At 40.6% G+C, this 17,112-nt stretch overlaps 1 protein-coding gene across 1 annotated transcript in view; it reads right to left on the reverse strand.

The window, feature by feature from the left end:
* Positions 1 to 875: 875 nt before the first annotated feature.
* Positions 876 to 17,112, reverse strand: part of COL4A1 (collagen type IV alpha 1 chain) — a 209,256-nt gene continuing 193,019 nt past the window's right edge. The window contains exons 45-52 of the mRNA XM_037896797.2: positions 16,797 to 16,868; positions 16,321 to 16,449; positions 14,138 to 14,236; positions 10,150 to 10,362; positions 8,520 to 8,697; positions 5,102 to 5,216; positions 3,802 to 3,974; positions 876 to 2,299 (exon numbers count right to left, since the gene is read on the reverse strand). Coding sequence (XP_037752725.1) covers positions 2,218 to 2,299; positions 3,802 to 3,974; positions 5,102 to 5,216; positions 8,520 to 8,697; positions 10,150 to 10,362; positions 14,138 to 14,236; positions 16,321 to 16,449; positions 16,797 to 16,868 — 1,061 coding nt within the window. The 3' untranslated portion in view covers positions 876 to 2,217. The remainder of the gene's footprint in view (positions 2,300 to 3,801; positions 3,975 to 5,101; positions 5,217 to 8,519; positions 8,698 to 10,149; positions 10,363 to 14,137; positions 14,237 to 16,320; positions 16,450 to 16,796; positions 16,869 to 17,112) is intronic.

Consider the following 17,112-nt stretch of genomic DNA (forward strand, 5'->3'; position numbering starts at 1 on the left):
GGGGGTTAAGGGGATCCAGGCCCACCCCACTCTATCGGGTCCCAGTCCAGGGCCCTAACAGTGGCAGATGGGTCTGCCATTGGGTTGGCGGCTATCCTCCCAAAACACGCTGACTCACTCTCCGGCAGCAGAATCTGAATAAAATCTGCGTCACCTGTGTTGTTTTCTACCACAGTCAGGGTATAGGGCTCCATGGTCCAAAGGTCCTCTGTCTCCTCAGGGTACTTGGCCACCGGCAGTCCCCACAGCTCCTCAGAGCACTTGTCTGACAGCAGTCCTGGAAGCTCCTTGTGATACTCGTCCATCTCCGACCACAGGGCACAGCTCCACTCAGTGGCTAGTCTGGGTTCCTGCAAAGATCTTTGCTCCTTCTGATGGTCCACCCCCAATTGAGCTCCAGGGCTCTCCTTTTATACTTCCTATCCCACCCCAGGACTTCCAGTGCCGGGTCAGGGCAGATTCAGCTCTGCCCAGCAGGAGGACTGTAGTGGTCCCTCGCTCTCCAGTCTGGAGGGAGGCCACTCCACCTCACTACATGCACGAAAGAGTCAAGGGAAGAGTGAGAAATATGTACAACTAGCTTTTTGACCTGTGATTTCATTCAAGTGAGATTTTTAATTTGAAAAAACCCCAAACACCTCAACATAAGACCTGTGTCAATAACGTGTCAACTACGTTTTGCCTTCCATTACTAGTTCTTGTAAGGTGTCAGAGCTGTGTCCTTATTTCCGCCTGTCAAAAATATTTTATGGTTGCAAGATGTGCAGAACAAAAGTGATCTAGGGTTGCATCAAGCTTGTGCATTTATTAGTAGCTTATTAAGAAATAATTTATTGTTGCTGGGTAAACAGGAGTAACAAATAAGTAAAAAAAAATTTACACAAATAGTTTTATTACAAATTTGATTTTTTACGAAATACATAAAATTTAAGAAATTACATAAAAGTCCTTGGCATTCTCAAAAATATTTTGGTATTTGCATGGTTATAGTCTATAAAATAGTTTTAGACACAGATGTGCTCAAACATCAGAAGATTTGCATAGAAATCCAATAGAATTATTTCTTTGAACACTTCGAAAAACTTTCGGGGTGGGGGAGGGGAATATTAACAAAATTAAGGCCTTTTAAATTTGAAAATCAAGTCATTCAGTGTGTGATTAGTTTTTAAAACCCTGAAAATATTAAATACAGAATAAACACTGTAAGCTCAAAGCACGTTTTACTATAATAAACACAAATAGCCATTAACCTGGGTTCATTCTCTGCAATTTACAGTTAGGTATTGAAATGAGCGATAGAAAACAGATGTTTCACATTAAGTATTTTGGCATTTAACATCTAATTTATGACACTGTATTGAAAAAGAGGAAAAATTATGTAAGCTTCTTTTTGAAATTATAGCAAATTCAAAGCTTGATTTGCCTAATTGTTGATACCTATATAAATTACTAATATATATATATATATTTTTTTTTTTCCTAACCACAATTGGACCATTCTTTATTCCACAGGAAAATTTGTTCCACTGCATGAAGAAGCTGCATAGTACCAAACATAGCAGAAACACTTAATTGCTCATTTGTGGAACTAGTTTGGGAAACCCTTCCTTTGGAGCATAGTCCCACTGAACCCAATAGGACTAGGGTGGAAGTAAGCACTACAAATAGAAAAGCAAGCTGGATGGCTATGTTTTGAAAATATGGATACCTGCTGTTTAACTATAATCTGTAATCACAAAACTCTTCTTTATATTAGTATTACTTTGTACAGGAACAATAAGTACATACCTAAGAGTCTGGAATTTTGAGATAGCTAGACAATGGTAATAGCATACATATCTGGGTAGGAGAAATGAATCTAAATATATAATACAAGAAAGGGGAGTCAAAAGTAAGGCACAACAACATACCTCCTAGCACCTTCGAACTTTTCTGCATGAACTCTGGCTTGTTTATACTGTCAGTGCATTGCATTTACATAAAAATTTCTTTTACCAAAAGTGCCATTTGGTATTTGAAGCTTATCTTTGTTGTCTCTTTTCTTCTTCAGCAAGTACAGGGCCAGTAAAGCAGGGTGTGTTAGTTATGCAAGTTCCTATAAGGCACTTTACTGTTTTCATATTGGACAACAATGAGGTACATATGATATAAGTCTAAGCTTCACTGCTGTTAAACAAATAGCACCATATTGTGACATTAGTTGAAATTCAAAAGTCATTATGTTCTTCTCATACAGACTTGACAACGGCTAACGTTTGAGCGCAAGTCCCCTGCTTTCAGAGTTGAAGGAGTAGGTTTCCTATAAAAAAAAATGGACAACCATCAATAACTGCTAATACAAAAATATCAGTTTGCAAGTTTATTGTTAACTTGGCAGTGTTTTTAATACAGAAGTTTAGTCTGTTAATGAAAAACTGAGAAATCCAGGGCAGAGTTGAATCAAGTGCCTAGGTCACTGAAGACTATCTGGTCACTTCTTCCAGAAAATCAGTCATAATAATTTGCTATTTTTAATGGGGGGTGAGTGGGATGACTATATACAAAGTGATGTCAAAATAAACAAAACGAACTGAAAAATATTGGTCTCTCAAGTTTTTAGTTATAAGGAATTATTAAAAACAAAAGTGGGTAAAATATTTTCAGACAGAAGTGTGATTTTTTTTTTTTATTGACTATGGGCCTTTAATAATCCAGACCTCAAGCCTGCAATTCAAATTCACATGAGGTAAGGTTGCAGGATTGGTTCCCTCCCCCAGGATGTATGATGTACAAATTAGGACTGTTTCTGTGGTGTTCGTAAAGAGAAAGGGATGCCAAGCTTTACAGTTCTCTCCTTGTGAGGGACGTAAGGAATAAAGTAACTATGATGCTCATTCTTCTCTCTTTTTCTCTACGTAGCCTTCCTTGTACTAAAGAGTGATATTTATTCTTGTGTAGGGGTTAGCACAAGGCTTTGCATCACTTAATTCCTCAATTTAGAGCCTAAATAGTACAGAAGTTGTGCATAGGCCCTTCTGCACAGGGTAAAGCTCACGGGTGAATGATAAATAATTGTTCAAGCTCATTCAGTTCTCTGCCTTTCTGAGTATGTCTACCCTGCAATTAGACACCCAGGGCTGGCCCATGCCAGCTGACTCGGGGTCACAGGGCTCAGACTAAGAGTCTGTTTAACTATGGTGTAGATGTTTGGACTTGGGCTGCAGCCCAAACTCTGGGACCCTCTCATCTTGCAGTATCCTAGAGCCCGGGCTCCAGCCCGATCCTGAATGTCTACACCACCTTTAAATACTCTATTAGCCCAAGCCCTGTGAGCCCAAGTCAGCTGGCACAGGTTTTCATTTGCAATGCAGACATACCCTTTCTGAGGAGTTGTCAACAGCTGTGCTAGTTTGCAACGGTTCTATTATGAGCTGATATCCACTAGGGATTAGATTATGCTCTGGGTTAATTTCTATCAAGATGTCAGTGTATCCCAATTACAACTGAAATCACACAAGTGAAACACAGGTGTGGTGGAGGTACAAACACGCTTAGGTCATCCTAAAAGGAATACTGTAAATAAGTTTCATTTGGTAAATACTACCAAAATGTATATTCACTATTTCTCCCAAAAAGCATTAATTTTACAAAATTTTAACTGTATATCTTAATCCAAATAGACTACCAATAGCTATTCATCTTTTAAACTTAATCTAAAACAATCCTAGTGTTACCTTAAAGCAAGTTTCACACTGTTGCTTTTACAGATGTATAGTGAGCTGTGAATATGGATTTTAGAAAGAAAAATCAACTATAACTTACTTGAACATCTCATTTCTCTCTATAGTGGCAAGCCAAAAGCTGTAAGCATTTGCATAATAGTTACAAGTTCCACGACCATGGCATTCTATGAAGGGAGCACTGCGGAACTCCTCCAGACAGGAACCTGGAGATGCCAGAGCTTGTCCGGAACCCTCAGCACCAGCGCTGGTATGCTGGGAAAATGCAAGTAAATCAACCAGATTAGAAATATCTAGCTCTTTAGGCCTGGTCTACACTGCGGTGGGGGGCAGGGATTGATCTAAGGTATGCAACTTCAGCTACGTGAATAACGTAGCTGAAGTCAACGTATTCAGATCTACTTACCGCGGTGTCTTCATTGCCGCAAGTTGACGGCTGATGCTCTCCCGTCGACTCCGCCTGCACCTCTTGCCCTGGTGGAGTACCGGAGTCGACGGGAGAGCGCTCGGCGGTCGATTTATCACGTCTAGACTAGATGCGATAAATCGACCCCTGCTGGATCGATCGCTACCTGTTGATCCAGCAGGTAATGTAGACAAGCTCTTACTGACAGTAGGTTGTAACTCTTTTAAACCAATACTTTGCCATATGCACTTCCTCCCCTCTTTTCAGTAATGTGGTGGAGAACCTGCTGCCGCTCTTTCCCCCTGCTTTGGGATAATGGGTGGCCAGTTGGGGGCAGTGGGAGTCTGGGAAAACTGGGAGGATAGTGGGAGGAATGGGTCCCAGGGGCACGGTATCTCGGGCCCTGAGAGGAGCATGGTGTTGAAGGCAATCAGGGAGAGTATCTTGGAATCCACTGGTGTTAGGGCCCATAGAACTGAATTGCCTTGCGTTACCAGAGACTGTGTCAGATAAAGTTTGGTACTGAAGCACACCAGAGACTGCACAAAAGATCAAAAATTCAGTTAGACAAAGTCCCTGTTCATGGAGAGATCAGGAAGAGCAGAGGCAGTGGCTCTATATTGCTCTGTGAAGGTGCTGCAACCCTGATCTGGAGGGACAATAGGAAGGTCTGTTAATTTCCATGTTCATTTAGTCCTTGGCATTTGTGCTGAAGCTGTAATCAAGGGAATGAAGTGTGTTTTGCGAGAGGAATTACTTTGCTAGAAACTAGAGAGTGAATTGTTACTAAATTATTCTCTCACATTAACTAAATAGCCAACATGTTTCTAAAGTCACCAAAAGAGCAGAGACCTCATACTCTGACCCTTGTTTCCCTGCAAAGGCACAGGCAGACAGTACCTTTTTAAAGGCAGGAATATATCAAACACCAGCATAAATTATTTTTCTGATCCAGGTGAGGTCCTGGTGCACTTACCATTACAAAGGAGTAACCAATCCAAAGCGACATCCAGCCTTCAGGGCACAATGGTATTTGAACTGTTTGGCTGTGAACTGCAATTACCATGGCAGGAGCCTCACACACAGAGCATCTATAAAGAACATGACAGCAAGGAACTCAGTGTACTTGGAATAGTAACATTTATTTCCTCTTTTTTGGGAGTTATTTGCACAGCAAGTACAGAATTTACAAGATCAACACTCCAGTCCTTTTTACTTTCCCTATTATGAAAGTCAGACCTTTGGTCAGACCACGTATGGCCATTCTTTTGACAGTTAAGCATTGGAATCACTAATCCTACTGGTCTTCACTGGATAGAGGAAAGGAAGGGCCTTATTATTATAAAATGAATAGTTTAATAAATTTACCCTTTTTTCTCTTTTAAATTTTACATTTCAACAGCCAGCATATGTGCAATGTTATTAACACTGAAGGGAAAATGGCTAAAGAACTAGAAGAAGGTCTGGTGAGACCAGGAGCAAATAGGAACAACAAATTGCTTTAGCTGTAGACTTTTTGACTTCTGGAGACAACACCAGGACTTCTTGGAGGAACTGAAGACTTCTTGGGAAGGCCAGTGAAACATTTAAAGAGGAGGGTTTCATATGTATTCCCTTTAAAAGTGACTTGTTTATGTCTGGAGTCCTTATCTCTGAATAAAGGACAACTTAGTCAACCAACTGGAACACTGGGCTTGAGAAACCAACATTCTGAGAGGTTTGCAAACAAAGATCCTTTTAGTTCAGGTATGTACATTCTACTTCTGACCTGCTGAGCCCCAAAATAAGCAGGAGGTTCAGTAACTCCTTGGTGGGTGTCTCTCTCTCTTTGCTAAGACTGCCAAACAATGTACTAATAAATGCCAGTTATGATGCAAATGATAATCATATGGGCTCCTGCTAATTAGGAATTTGACTGGGACCACTAATTCCTTACTTGCAGCACAGCCCTAAAAATAGCAATTAGCACTGGCCCTTTTGGTTCAAACCAGATACCTAGACATGAACAGCTTTGTATTGCAGTATCAGAGCACCAGAGAAATTAAGTATAACAAGCAGGAATAAGCTGGGTTCTGTTAAATCCACAAAAGCAAAGAAATTCAGAGCGAAGGCATCTACGTCTGACTTAAAAGGATTTATACACTGCCTTGAACTCCAGCACAAAAACTACGTGGTTATTTTAAGAAGCACAGCAATGAAAGAGAAAAAAAGAGAATGTAAAAGGCGCTTGGTACTTGCTTTGCTTCAAGAGATTTCTGGTGCATCAGTGAATGACTTTGGAACAAAGGAAGTGTCTTGAACCAGGGCAGGCAAGTGACACTTTTACATCTTTTCAATTTTTTGATGCAGGATGATGATGGTTTAACAGTCTCAAATAATAAAAGAAACTGACAGACTATGAAGATAGCCTTCTGCTTTGAGTTTACAGTGGCATGCACAGATACAAAAGAACATATTAAAATAATTTCACTGTACACCACCCTGCCATGGCAACTCTTGGCACAGTAGATTCTTTTAGAACTCAGGGCTTAAGGGAAAGCTGCAAGATCTACAAATATATATATAAAGCACCACAGGTACTCTGTATGCATAGGATAGTGGGCAGTTTAAGGGCAAATTTCAACAGTGATCTCTTTGTTCAAGATTTTCAAGAGTGACTCAAGGAATTTTGGGTGTCTAACATGAACAACTTAATGGGGCTTAGTTTTCAGAGGGTGGGCACTCACCATTTTCTGAAAATTAGATCCTTTTAAGGCATCTCCAGTAGGGCACAAAAAAAGGCAGGCATCCCAAATCCCTACTCTTTTTTTTAAATCTTGGCCAAAATCTATGCAATCTAATTTTGAGGCATTTTGGATGTAAAAAAACCTGGGAATTAAGTACAGAAGTAATATTTGCATAAGTTGGGTCCAGCTACATAATTTACAAATAAAACTCCAAGTCTGGGGACACACAAAGTTGTGTTGCCATGCAGAAGGAGTGATATTTCATTCTTATGAATGCTTTTTAAAAATTGGCCCTTAGCTTGTTATATGAGAAACAAACCGCCATATTAAGTACTCTGATACACTGGATACCTACGATGGGGGATGTTACCTTAGAATTGTCTGGATAGCTAATATATATAGACAAATGTGTCATACCCCTACTCCCAGAATGCCCACCAGAGCAATTTCCACTCCCATTCATCTCCATGGTAGGGAGAGAGCAGCAGGAATTGTTAGGGTGTCTACACAGCAGCTGGGAGGATGTTTCCCAATGCGGATGCTAGCGCTGTTCGAGCTAGTATACTAAAAATAGCAGTGTGAACCCAGTAGCATAAGTGGTTGGTTGGACTAGTTGCCTGAGTTCAATCCCATCCAACTTCTTGGGTATGCAGTTGGGCAGCTAGCCTGAGCCACTGCCCATGCCACTGTAGCCACACTGCTATTTTTAGCATGCTAGCTTGAGCAGAGCTAGCATGTGTCTGTCTATCCGAGCTGAGAAACATCCTTCCAGCAGCAGTGTAGGCATAACCTCACACTCTAAGATCAGGATGGCCTACGAAGGCCCTGCCTGACCCCTGCGTGTCATGATTATCAATTTAGTAAGATGTTGGAGCTCCTTTGTCAGATCCTAATTAAATCAGAGTGGTGCAGCCCACTAAGTTCATGTGATCTCTTCTGCCTTAAGCCTTGTGCATGTTATATCTGAGCACAGTTTATGCTAGTAAATGAAAAAAAAATAGGACCAAATCCACAGCTGATGTAAACTGGCGCAGATCAAATGAGCTCAACGCAACTACATCAGTTTACACCAGCTGAGGAGTCAGTTCTACAAATAGTAAATGATTGCTTTACAGTACTACACCTGGGTTCCTTTGCAGTGTTGTTTGCTTTAAACTAACACTAGTTGTATTCAAGCACCAAAACAATGTCCAAAACAATGCAAGAAACCCAGCATACTGCATGATACGTAAAACAGACATTGATGTATTTCTGAAAGGGAAAAGATATTGAGCCACAAAGTGCTTCTAATTAGAGCTGAGTATAAAAACAGAAATTATTTTTTCCCTTGGAATTTTCAATAAAAATCAAAATTTCTGTTTAGTTCAAAATTTCCTGTCATATTTTTTTAATGAATCAATTCAAAATAAATATATTTGTTTCATATGAAGCAAAATAACCATTTTTTGGCTTGGGATCTCCTCACTTTTTCCAGTGGAAATGGTGCGGAACTCAAAATATTTTCATTTTAATTCAAATCAATATGGAAAATTTTCAGTCATTTAATTGAAAATAAAATCAGAATATTCTGAGTGATATGAAAAAAGTTTGATGAACATTTTTTGACCAGCTCTATTTTTAATAGGTCTTCTGCATATTTATAACCAATGCGGCAAGAGCAATACTCACCTACTGATGAATGGCCTGATATTGTCACCAGTGATAGGAGCCATACTCATTGGCATGGGTTCAGGAGTAGACAGCCAGTAAGAATAGTCATTCCTTGATGCAAAGTTGCATACATTATTGATGTTGCAGAACAAGAATGGCATAGTGCTAAATTTACGAAGACAGCTCCCTGCTGTGCCTGAAAGTGTAATAAAAAGGTTAATGTGTAAAACTCCATTCAAGTGAATATTTGACAACAGCAAATCAGTGCAATTCTGATGACAATGCACAATGTTTAAAGTGCTAACATGGCAACCCGAGGTCTGAAACTCACTTCATGGCTTGCTCCAGCAGGATGGTGAGAGCATAAGGGAGGTTCTGATATCAGTCTAAGAGGGGAGGGCTAGCTTGTTTTGCTCCTGTATAAATCCCAGTGGCAGACCACAATCAGACTTTAAAATAATTTTTTCCCCTCAGCTCCATGGTAATCCAGTTTATATAATGGTTGCTTCTAGAATTGTATATTTGTTTATCAAATGCCAAAAGATACATTAAAGCAACAATAAGGTCACAAACTTAAATATAAAAAGTCAGGGAATGCAAAACTTAAGGGGTTTTCAGTAACACTAGTACATTTACATTAAACAAAGATGATATTTTGATTACTAGCTAGTAATTACCCAAACTAGCAATCAAATATATTATAAATGTGCAATGCCTTGAATGCCCGAGGCTCTCTGATCAAAGAAGTCATTGTCTCCTTGTAATCGGCTGACCCGCACTCTGGGCTCGGCTGTAGTCTCATTGAGTCTCTTGCCCCTAGGTCCCCTATGGGCAGGGCTTAAATTCTCATGGAGTAATTTCCTGAGCCCCCCAGGCCCCTCCACCCCCAACTTGCTATAAAAACTCCAGGGGGCGGGGGGGGGGGTGTGCTGAAAATATTTGCTGGTGTTCCGCTCTGGACAGCACTGGCTGAATTTAAGCCCTGCCTACGGAAGCCCCACTTGTGAGCAATCTCACTATTCCCAGCAGGTGTTCAGCTCAGTCCCAGGGTCTTTTCAGAGTCCAACTACAGTTCACTTGTCTCTGCAGTCCCTGGAGGTGCTTTCCAGGTCCTGCCACAGGTCACTGATGGGAAGCAGCCCTTCAGGGCCCTTGTCGGTAATAAGCTTGTAATGTCAATCTTCCCCTGCCAAAAGTTGAAGGTGTGGGGAGTGGGGGGAGAAGGAAAGGCTGGCCACTGCCTCAGACTGAGCTCCCCTTGTTACTAGAGCTCACTAGCAGTCCCTAGCAGCTTTCCTGCTCCCAGGCAAATTTTCCCCCTTTTCTGTGGCTAGTTTCACCTTTATAAGCGCTTCTTCTCCAGGTAGAGCATGTTCTGCAGGTGCACCTAAGCTTTTCTACCAGTGGGATGAGGGTGTGTCCCATCACACGCCTTAGTGCATTAGTGCATGTTTGTGCAGTGCTGGAAAAGCACTATAATAGCTATAAGTAAGTATGATTATTATGCAGTCTGTGCTCTACATAGAGTAGTACGAGCCGACGAATAAGATAAATGTTTGGTTTCTAATTAAATGAAGCTGCACTACACATTCATCAGTAATGCATGCTAACGTCTTATTTGATTTGATTTATTTTATGATTTTCTTACCCAAATCCTGACCATGTGCCCTTTCATTGCCTTGTACGTAAAGTAAGGAGTAGCCGTAGTACATCAGTTTAGTTCCAGGTGGACATTCTGGTTCTTCAATGGTTTGGCTGTGTCTGGTAACAAGGAAGCCATGAGCGACAGATGGTGTGCCTGGTGGGCCCATTGACCCTGGTAAACCTTCAGGGCCTGGTGGACCTCTGGCTCCTCGCGGACCTACAAGACAGAAAGTCACATTTACCTCTTCTTTATTTCTAGAAGTGTTGATAGAGAGAATCCAATCTGAGCCATCAATTGCATATTTATTTTCAACGTACACAGCTTCTGTATTATGGCACTCTGTTGAGCAGACTGCACACAGTGTCAATGATAAAAATTGTAAATTATCAGGAAACAAATGATTATGCCTTATGTATTTGCATAATGTTTTGTATTTAACCTTACACTAAAGTTAAACGTTTTGTCTGGGGAGAAAAATTACTCTGCAGTGTTCAGTACTATTTTTCTTTAATTTCTTAAACTCTAACACATAAAGGAAAATAATTTAGACAATGGAAGTGAAGGAAACCAAAGTCCTTTGAATGATTATTAAATGTCTCTAAGAATGCCTACAGAGAAAAAGTGTGCCAATTTCTGATGGAGCTGAAATTAAAGCAAGTAAAGGGAACTACAGAATTGCTGCTTACCAGGCAATCACTGTTAAGAATTTGAACTGTCTGAAATTACAACACATATGAAATGAAAAAACAACAAAAAATTTGAATGCAACATTAAGACTGGGGAAAATAAGCACTCAGACATCAGCAAGTTCTGTAAAGTAAGGGTTTCTCTTGCAATGTTAAAGTGCCCATTTTGTTCATCCATGTTGTTTACAATATACATAATACATGGAAGTTTATATTTTCTGAGGAAAGAAGGACCAGAAGATACTAGAGGGCAGATTGTCATTGGGAGTGTGTACATGGGGGGAAGAGTAGGACGGTGGATGGAGCCTTTTCCTGTGCCAGCCCTGTGCAAGGGCCAGGGAAAAATTATAGCTTCTGTGCTTGAGGATGCACAGAGATTGCCTCCCCCCCCCAATAAGGGATGAGCATCACCTGAAAGAGAGCTGGGAAGTGGGCCTCTGGCCCTGGCCTGCCTCTGCCCCAGTCAACATTATGGGCTGGGTGCACTGGAAAAGCAGGCTGCACAATCGTAAAGGATTTGATTTTATTAAGATTGCAAGATCTCCAGGCTTTGTCAATGGTACTTGTAAGATCCTTGACCCACAGCTATAGTGAAGCCTCCATTCAAATATGCCCTGTGATGTTTTTTCAGAAGTTCAGGTCCTATGGATCTCTAAGCTTTAGAGGAGTAGAGCTACAGAGGTCTCATGTGTTGTGGAGCCAGTCAAATCCTTAGTGAAGAACTAGTTTGCTGGCAGATCTTACAAGCCTCAACTTCTGATTGTGTTAATTGGTTACTGAGGACAAAAGTCTGCCATGTTTCCCAGCACAACTTCTTTGTTGCTTCATTCAAACAAAATTGACCAAAGTTTCCAAGGAATGCAGCCTCCACAAGTTCCTAGCACCACCTTCCACTGCATCGATTCAGTCTCTGCAGTTAACAAAGTTAGGTAATGGTATGAGTGGCTACAAAAATGTACAGCGCTAAATTGCTTACTGCACTTACAATTCATGGACACCACATCTATCTTTAATGGCATGTTTCTGATCTCCCATCAATGTAAATAAACTCAATGAATTTACACCAGTAACCTTAGGCTCTGACCAGTGCCTACTGAAGTAAAAAAAATACAGTCTTATTGACTTCCGTGGTTGCTGGTCCAACCTATGTGCACTCACAGAATGTTCTTCTGTGCATTTGGAGTCTTGGATTTTCAAGTATTTATAATTGTATGTATTTTTTTTTCAAACGTAGCAAAACACACACTGTTCATTATAGCCTAATCAGTCATCAAATCTAAAAGTTCATCTATTTTTGAGTAAGCCCCCTGGGATAAGAAAGATGGTTCTATTTTATTTATTTTTAAAATGGAAAATGTTTCTTTATGCTCTCATGATTCAAATGGCTGAAGGGATTTTGTCTAAATTTTCCAAAACTATTCCTCTATGGGCAGATACCAAGCATGAAATTTCAACCCCAGAACTTCAGAAAGTTACAGGCATGTGAAAAAAAGGAAATTATAATGGAAATTGTTTTGCAAGAGTATTATACTGGTTAGGATTGCTATAATCTATTATTTTCAGATCTACTTAGCTATCTTTCTTAGGTTTTTCTAAAGTGTCCTTTACCATGGTATGTAAGTACTATGCTGTGTTCTTAACATACAGTATTGCAAGTGCTTTGTACAGAACAATCAGTTCAACTGAAATAATTACTTATCATCTTAGAGAGACAAGGTGACCTGAAAAAGAGTTCTGTGTAAGCTCAAAAGCTTGTCTCTCTCACTAACGGAAGTTAGTTCAATAAAAGATATTATCTCACCCACCTTGCCTCTCTCATGCCCTGGGACCAACACAGATACAACACACTGCTTATAATCTTGTTAGTTTACTGATATTCCTCTGCACACCTTCAGTTTTATAATTTTCCAATCAAAGACAATCTATTCTACTATCATGGAATGTTTTATATAAACGAACGTATTGTAGGGATTAATAAGGGTTCAGCATTCCAGGCTGGATTCACACTCTCTCTTGTAATGTTCCCCCCACTTCCAAATACTTGTCTAACTCTGCCTTTAACCCTAATTAAAGCTGTTCCCGTTGCTGCCTTCTGTGGAGAATTCCATACATGGTCTACCACCAGTGCTGCCTACTGAAATTCTGCCTAGACTCCTTTGGGACCTGACTTTCCCCTAGCTTGGTTTATACCCGTAGTTCCTGAAATTGACAGAAAATCAGATACTCTTGTAGCTTCTATCCTTTCTATTCCCATCAGAACTGTACATACTTTACTGTGGTTTCTTCCTTTCCAAAGAATAGAGGCCTAGTCTCTCTGCCTTTCTGTAGAACTAAATTCAGCAAATAACTGAATCATTCTGGCTATCCTCTGCAGTACTTTTTCCATCTCTGTAATACCATTTTTATAATAAGACAACCAGAACTGAGCACAGTGTTCCTAACGGTGACCTAATTCATCACCTTCTTGTGCAGTGATTTTCTCATTTATTCAAAATCTCTATTTCTTTCTTTGCTTTTAAAAGTGCTGCTAAACATCAGGCTTAAACTTTTAGAGATCCTTCCAATGTAAACCAGAATCTCTACAAAATAAAAATACTCTTTCAGGTCCTATTTAGGCTAAAAAAATCAATTAAATTAAAGTACCGTATGAACTTCTGTTTAGTTAAAACTAGGCAGAGATCTTAAATTCTCGATTCCACCAGTCTATCACTTTGAGGACTCTGAATAATTTATTCTTTTGAATATATTGTTATCTTGAAGATATTTCTAGACTGTGAACATTTCCTTTCTGAGTCATCTCTTTTCTAGATTAAGCCATGTAAAAAAGACACCTGACACTCAATAAAGGTATTATAAAATTCCACAGGTAATCTCTCTGAAGCCAGAGTCTTTTCATTATTAATAATTGCATCTAACACTTCTTCTCCTGCAGTTGTAACTGGTAGCTCTACCCTAACAGAAAGGTGGAGGTTTTGAACCTGTATATCTTTTATATTCACTGTAACTGTATTTCCTTTATCTGGTATCTGATCTACCTCCATAAGGACTGTGGCAAATAACATGTGGCCATTTAATTCTATGTGAAATAGCCTTATCTGTCACTAAATTACATCAAAAAGATCTCTTGGAGGTGCCAGCAATTCCTTTAATGACCATGTGCTTTAAATGCTACAAGTGTTTTTGTTATGTGTCTCTGCTTCTTGTGCAATCTTTATCCAACTGCCAACCTTATTTTTCTTAATAAGCAATCTTTTATAGTCCCTTTGTAATGAAGAACAGAGTCTTTAAAGAATACACAGACCTACCTGGGGGACCAGAAGGACCAGGTTCTCCTTTCTGACCAGGTTGACCATCAAATCCTGGAACACCAGGTTGCCCAGGTATACCCTCAGGTCCTGTTACTCCTGTTGAAATATAAGAAATAATTACAATTGGATCACAGAGACATACTTGTTCTTGCTTTTTGGATTATGGGGTGGCAGTACAGAAAAAAAGCACATGCCCAGTACCTATGGGTAAATGCCAGTACCCAGAGCAGGTTGGTGGGGGTGCCTACTGGGGGAAGGTGTTGAGGGGTGTGGGATGGGAGAAGATCAAAATATAGCCACTGGAGGTGCACATCTGCAGAAACCGATTCCCTGCGAGCATTTGTCCGGGCAGTGAGAGGGACGCACAGGTCTTTCTCCTCATTCTATGACAGCAGGGGTACAAAGCTGAAGGAGCTTCAAGTAAAAGCCCATAAAGAGAGCCCAAGTCAGTAACAAGTTCACAGCCCTGCTAGGTCTTTGCCAAATTGGTTTTGGCTTTACCCGTTAGGTCAGTGCTTTATTTTGTAGCTGCTTGAGAGTGTTTTCACTCTCATTTAAATACCAGTCTGCAGTATGCAGGGGATGCAGTTTAACAGTACCAGCACCAATCTGGGACTTCCACTCTGCTCCTGATATTTCAGTTACACCCTGTTCTTCTGCAGATCCTGTACAGTGCAGTGTGATGTTAAGGCTTTGAGATAACTATTGGAGCATGGCTACAGACTTTTTTTGGCCAAAGCCATATTCTGATTGGACAGTGAAGCCAATGGATGATTTCACAGCCATTTAACTAACTCACAACAGTGAACAGATATGGCCCCAATACCAAGAAGAATCATCGTGCCATTTATGTTAAATAGATAATGCAAAACGACAAACTATCTTTCACCTTATTTCCCCATCATAGAATCATAGAATATCAGGGTTGGAAGGGACCTCAGGAGGTCATCTAGTCCAACCCCCTGCTCAAAGCAGGACCAATCCCCAATTAAATCATCCCAGCCAGGGCTTTGTCAAGCCTGACCTTAAAAACTTCTAAGGAAGGAGATTCCACCACCTCCCTAGGTAACGCATTCCAGTGTTTCACCACCCTCCTAGTGAAAAAGTTTTTCCTAATATCCAACCTAAACCTCCCCCACTGCAACTTGAGACCATTACTCCTTGTCCTGTTATCTTCTACCACTGAGAATAGTCTAGAACCATCCTCTTTGGAACCACCTCTCAGGTAGTTGAAAGCAGCTATCAAATCCCCCCTCATTCTTATCTTCTGCAGACTAAACAATCCCAGTTCTCTCAGCCTCTCCTCATAAGTCATATGTTCCAGACCCCTAATCATTTTTGTTGTCCTTCGCTGGACTCTCTCCAATTTATCCACATCCTTCTTGTAGTGTGGGGCCCAAAACTGGACACAGTACTCCAGATGAGGCCTCACCAATGTTGAATAGAGGGGAACGATCACGTCCCTCGATCTGCTGGCTATGCCCCTGCTTATACATTCCAAAATGCCATTGGCCTTCTTGGCAACAAGGGCACACTGTTGACTCATATCCAGCTTCTCGTCCACTGTCACCCCTAGGTCCTTTTCCACAGAACTCCTGCCTAGCCATTCGGTCCCTAGTCTGTAGCGGTGCATTGGATTCTTCTGTCCTAAGTGCAGGACTCTGCACTTATCCTTGTTGAACCTCATCTTCACCTCCATATAAAATAATGGAGAGCAGGGGGAAGGAGTTTCTCCTTTAAAATGTTACCGATTTTGGAACTCTTCTGAACTGCAGCTTCCTATGCCCCCCCTTGCCAGTTCAAAATGCTACCGGCCCTCGCCCACTTATACCAGCCGTCTACTTTCCTGACCCCTCGCCCCCTTTCTCCCTGCTTCTCTTAATCTCTTTAAAAATTTTAAACCTTCCAGTTTAGGTGTTTTATGTAAGTTTCATGCTAAATGCTGCTCAGTTCCACAGAAATGCTGGGCTAAGAGAGGAAGTGGGGACTCCTTGTTGAAGACCTGCTTTTGGCATTCCTGTGTACTGGGACTTCAAAGAGAAGCATCACTTTCCTATAGGCAGCCACTACAGACGTGGCTGGAGAAGCAGCTGAACAGAGAATAGCTTGCTAATGCTCAGCCTGTCATAGCTTCTTTCTACATTATGCACCACCTATATGCAACTTTAAGACCCTCTCACCTTGCTGTCCTTTTGGACCTGGAAGTCCAGGGAGCCCTTTTAGACCAACTGGTCCGACAGGGCCAGGTAAACCTGGTTCCCCTTTAAGAAGCTGATAAGGACCTGGAGGACCTGGTGGACCTTGTAAACCTGTCAAAATTGATGAAGCAAATACAAACGGAAGTGTTTGTTATCAGACAATATAAATAAATAATAATTATGTGTATTCGTACCCAAAGGTCGCAATAAGGATTGGGCCCCATTGTGCTAGGCTCTGTACAAATATATTGGGATAGAAACCTAGCTCTAAGAGCTAACAGCTTACATCTAATTGTAAATTATGTTTACAGTCTGTACATTTTGAGGTTGAGATTCTGTTCACTCACTTGCACATTCTGGGGTTTATGTTGTAAAAAATGCAAAGGGTGATATAATGCCATAGTTAGGTAAAAAAATACCTATTTTGAAAATCTGAAAAACACATAAGCTTACCATACCTTTAGAGCCAGGAAACCCTTGGTCACCTTGTTCTCCCTTGAGACCTGGGAAGCCAGAAGACCCTTTTGGACCTGAAGTCAAATGTACATGAAAATTTAAGATATTAATTCTTGTTTTAAAACTGTGTGTGCTGAATAATGGATCCAATCCTGCAAATGCTTAGACACATGAGTAACTTTACCCACATGAGCAGTTCCTTTGATTTCAAATGTTTGCTGGAAAAGGGCATATGAAGTGATCACATAAAACTGCCATCAATATTCAATTAAAAGATAACTGAAGACAAATTCACACTCAGATTTCTAAATTCAGATA

The sequence above is a fragment of the Chelonia mydas genome, chromosome 1 (assembly GCF_015237465.2).
Source record: "Chelonia mydas isolate rCheMyd1 chromosome 1, rCheMyd1.pri.v2, whole genome shotgun sequence".
NCBI classification, from domain to species: domain Eukaryota; kingdom Metazoa; phylum Chordata; order Testudines; family Cheloniidae; genus Chelonia; species Chelonia mydas.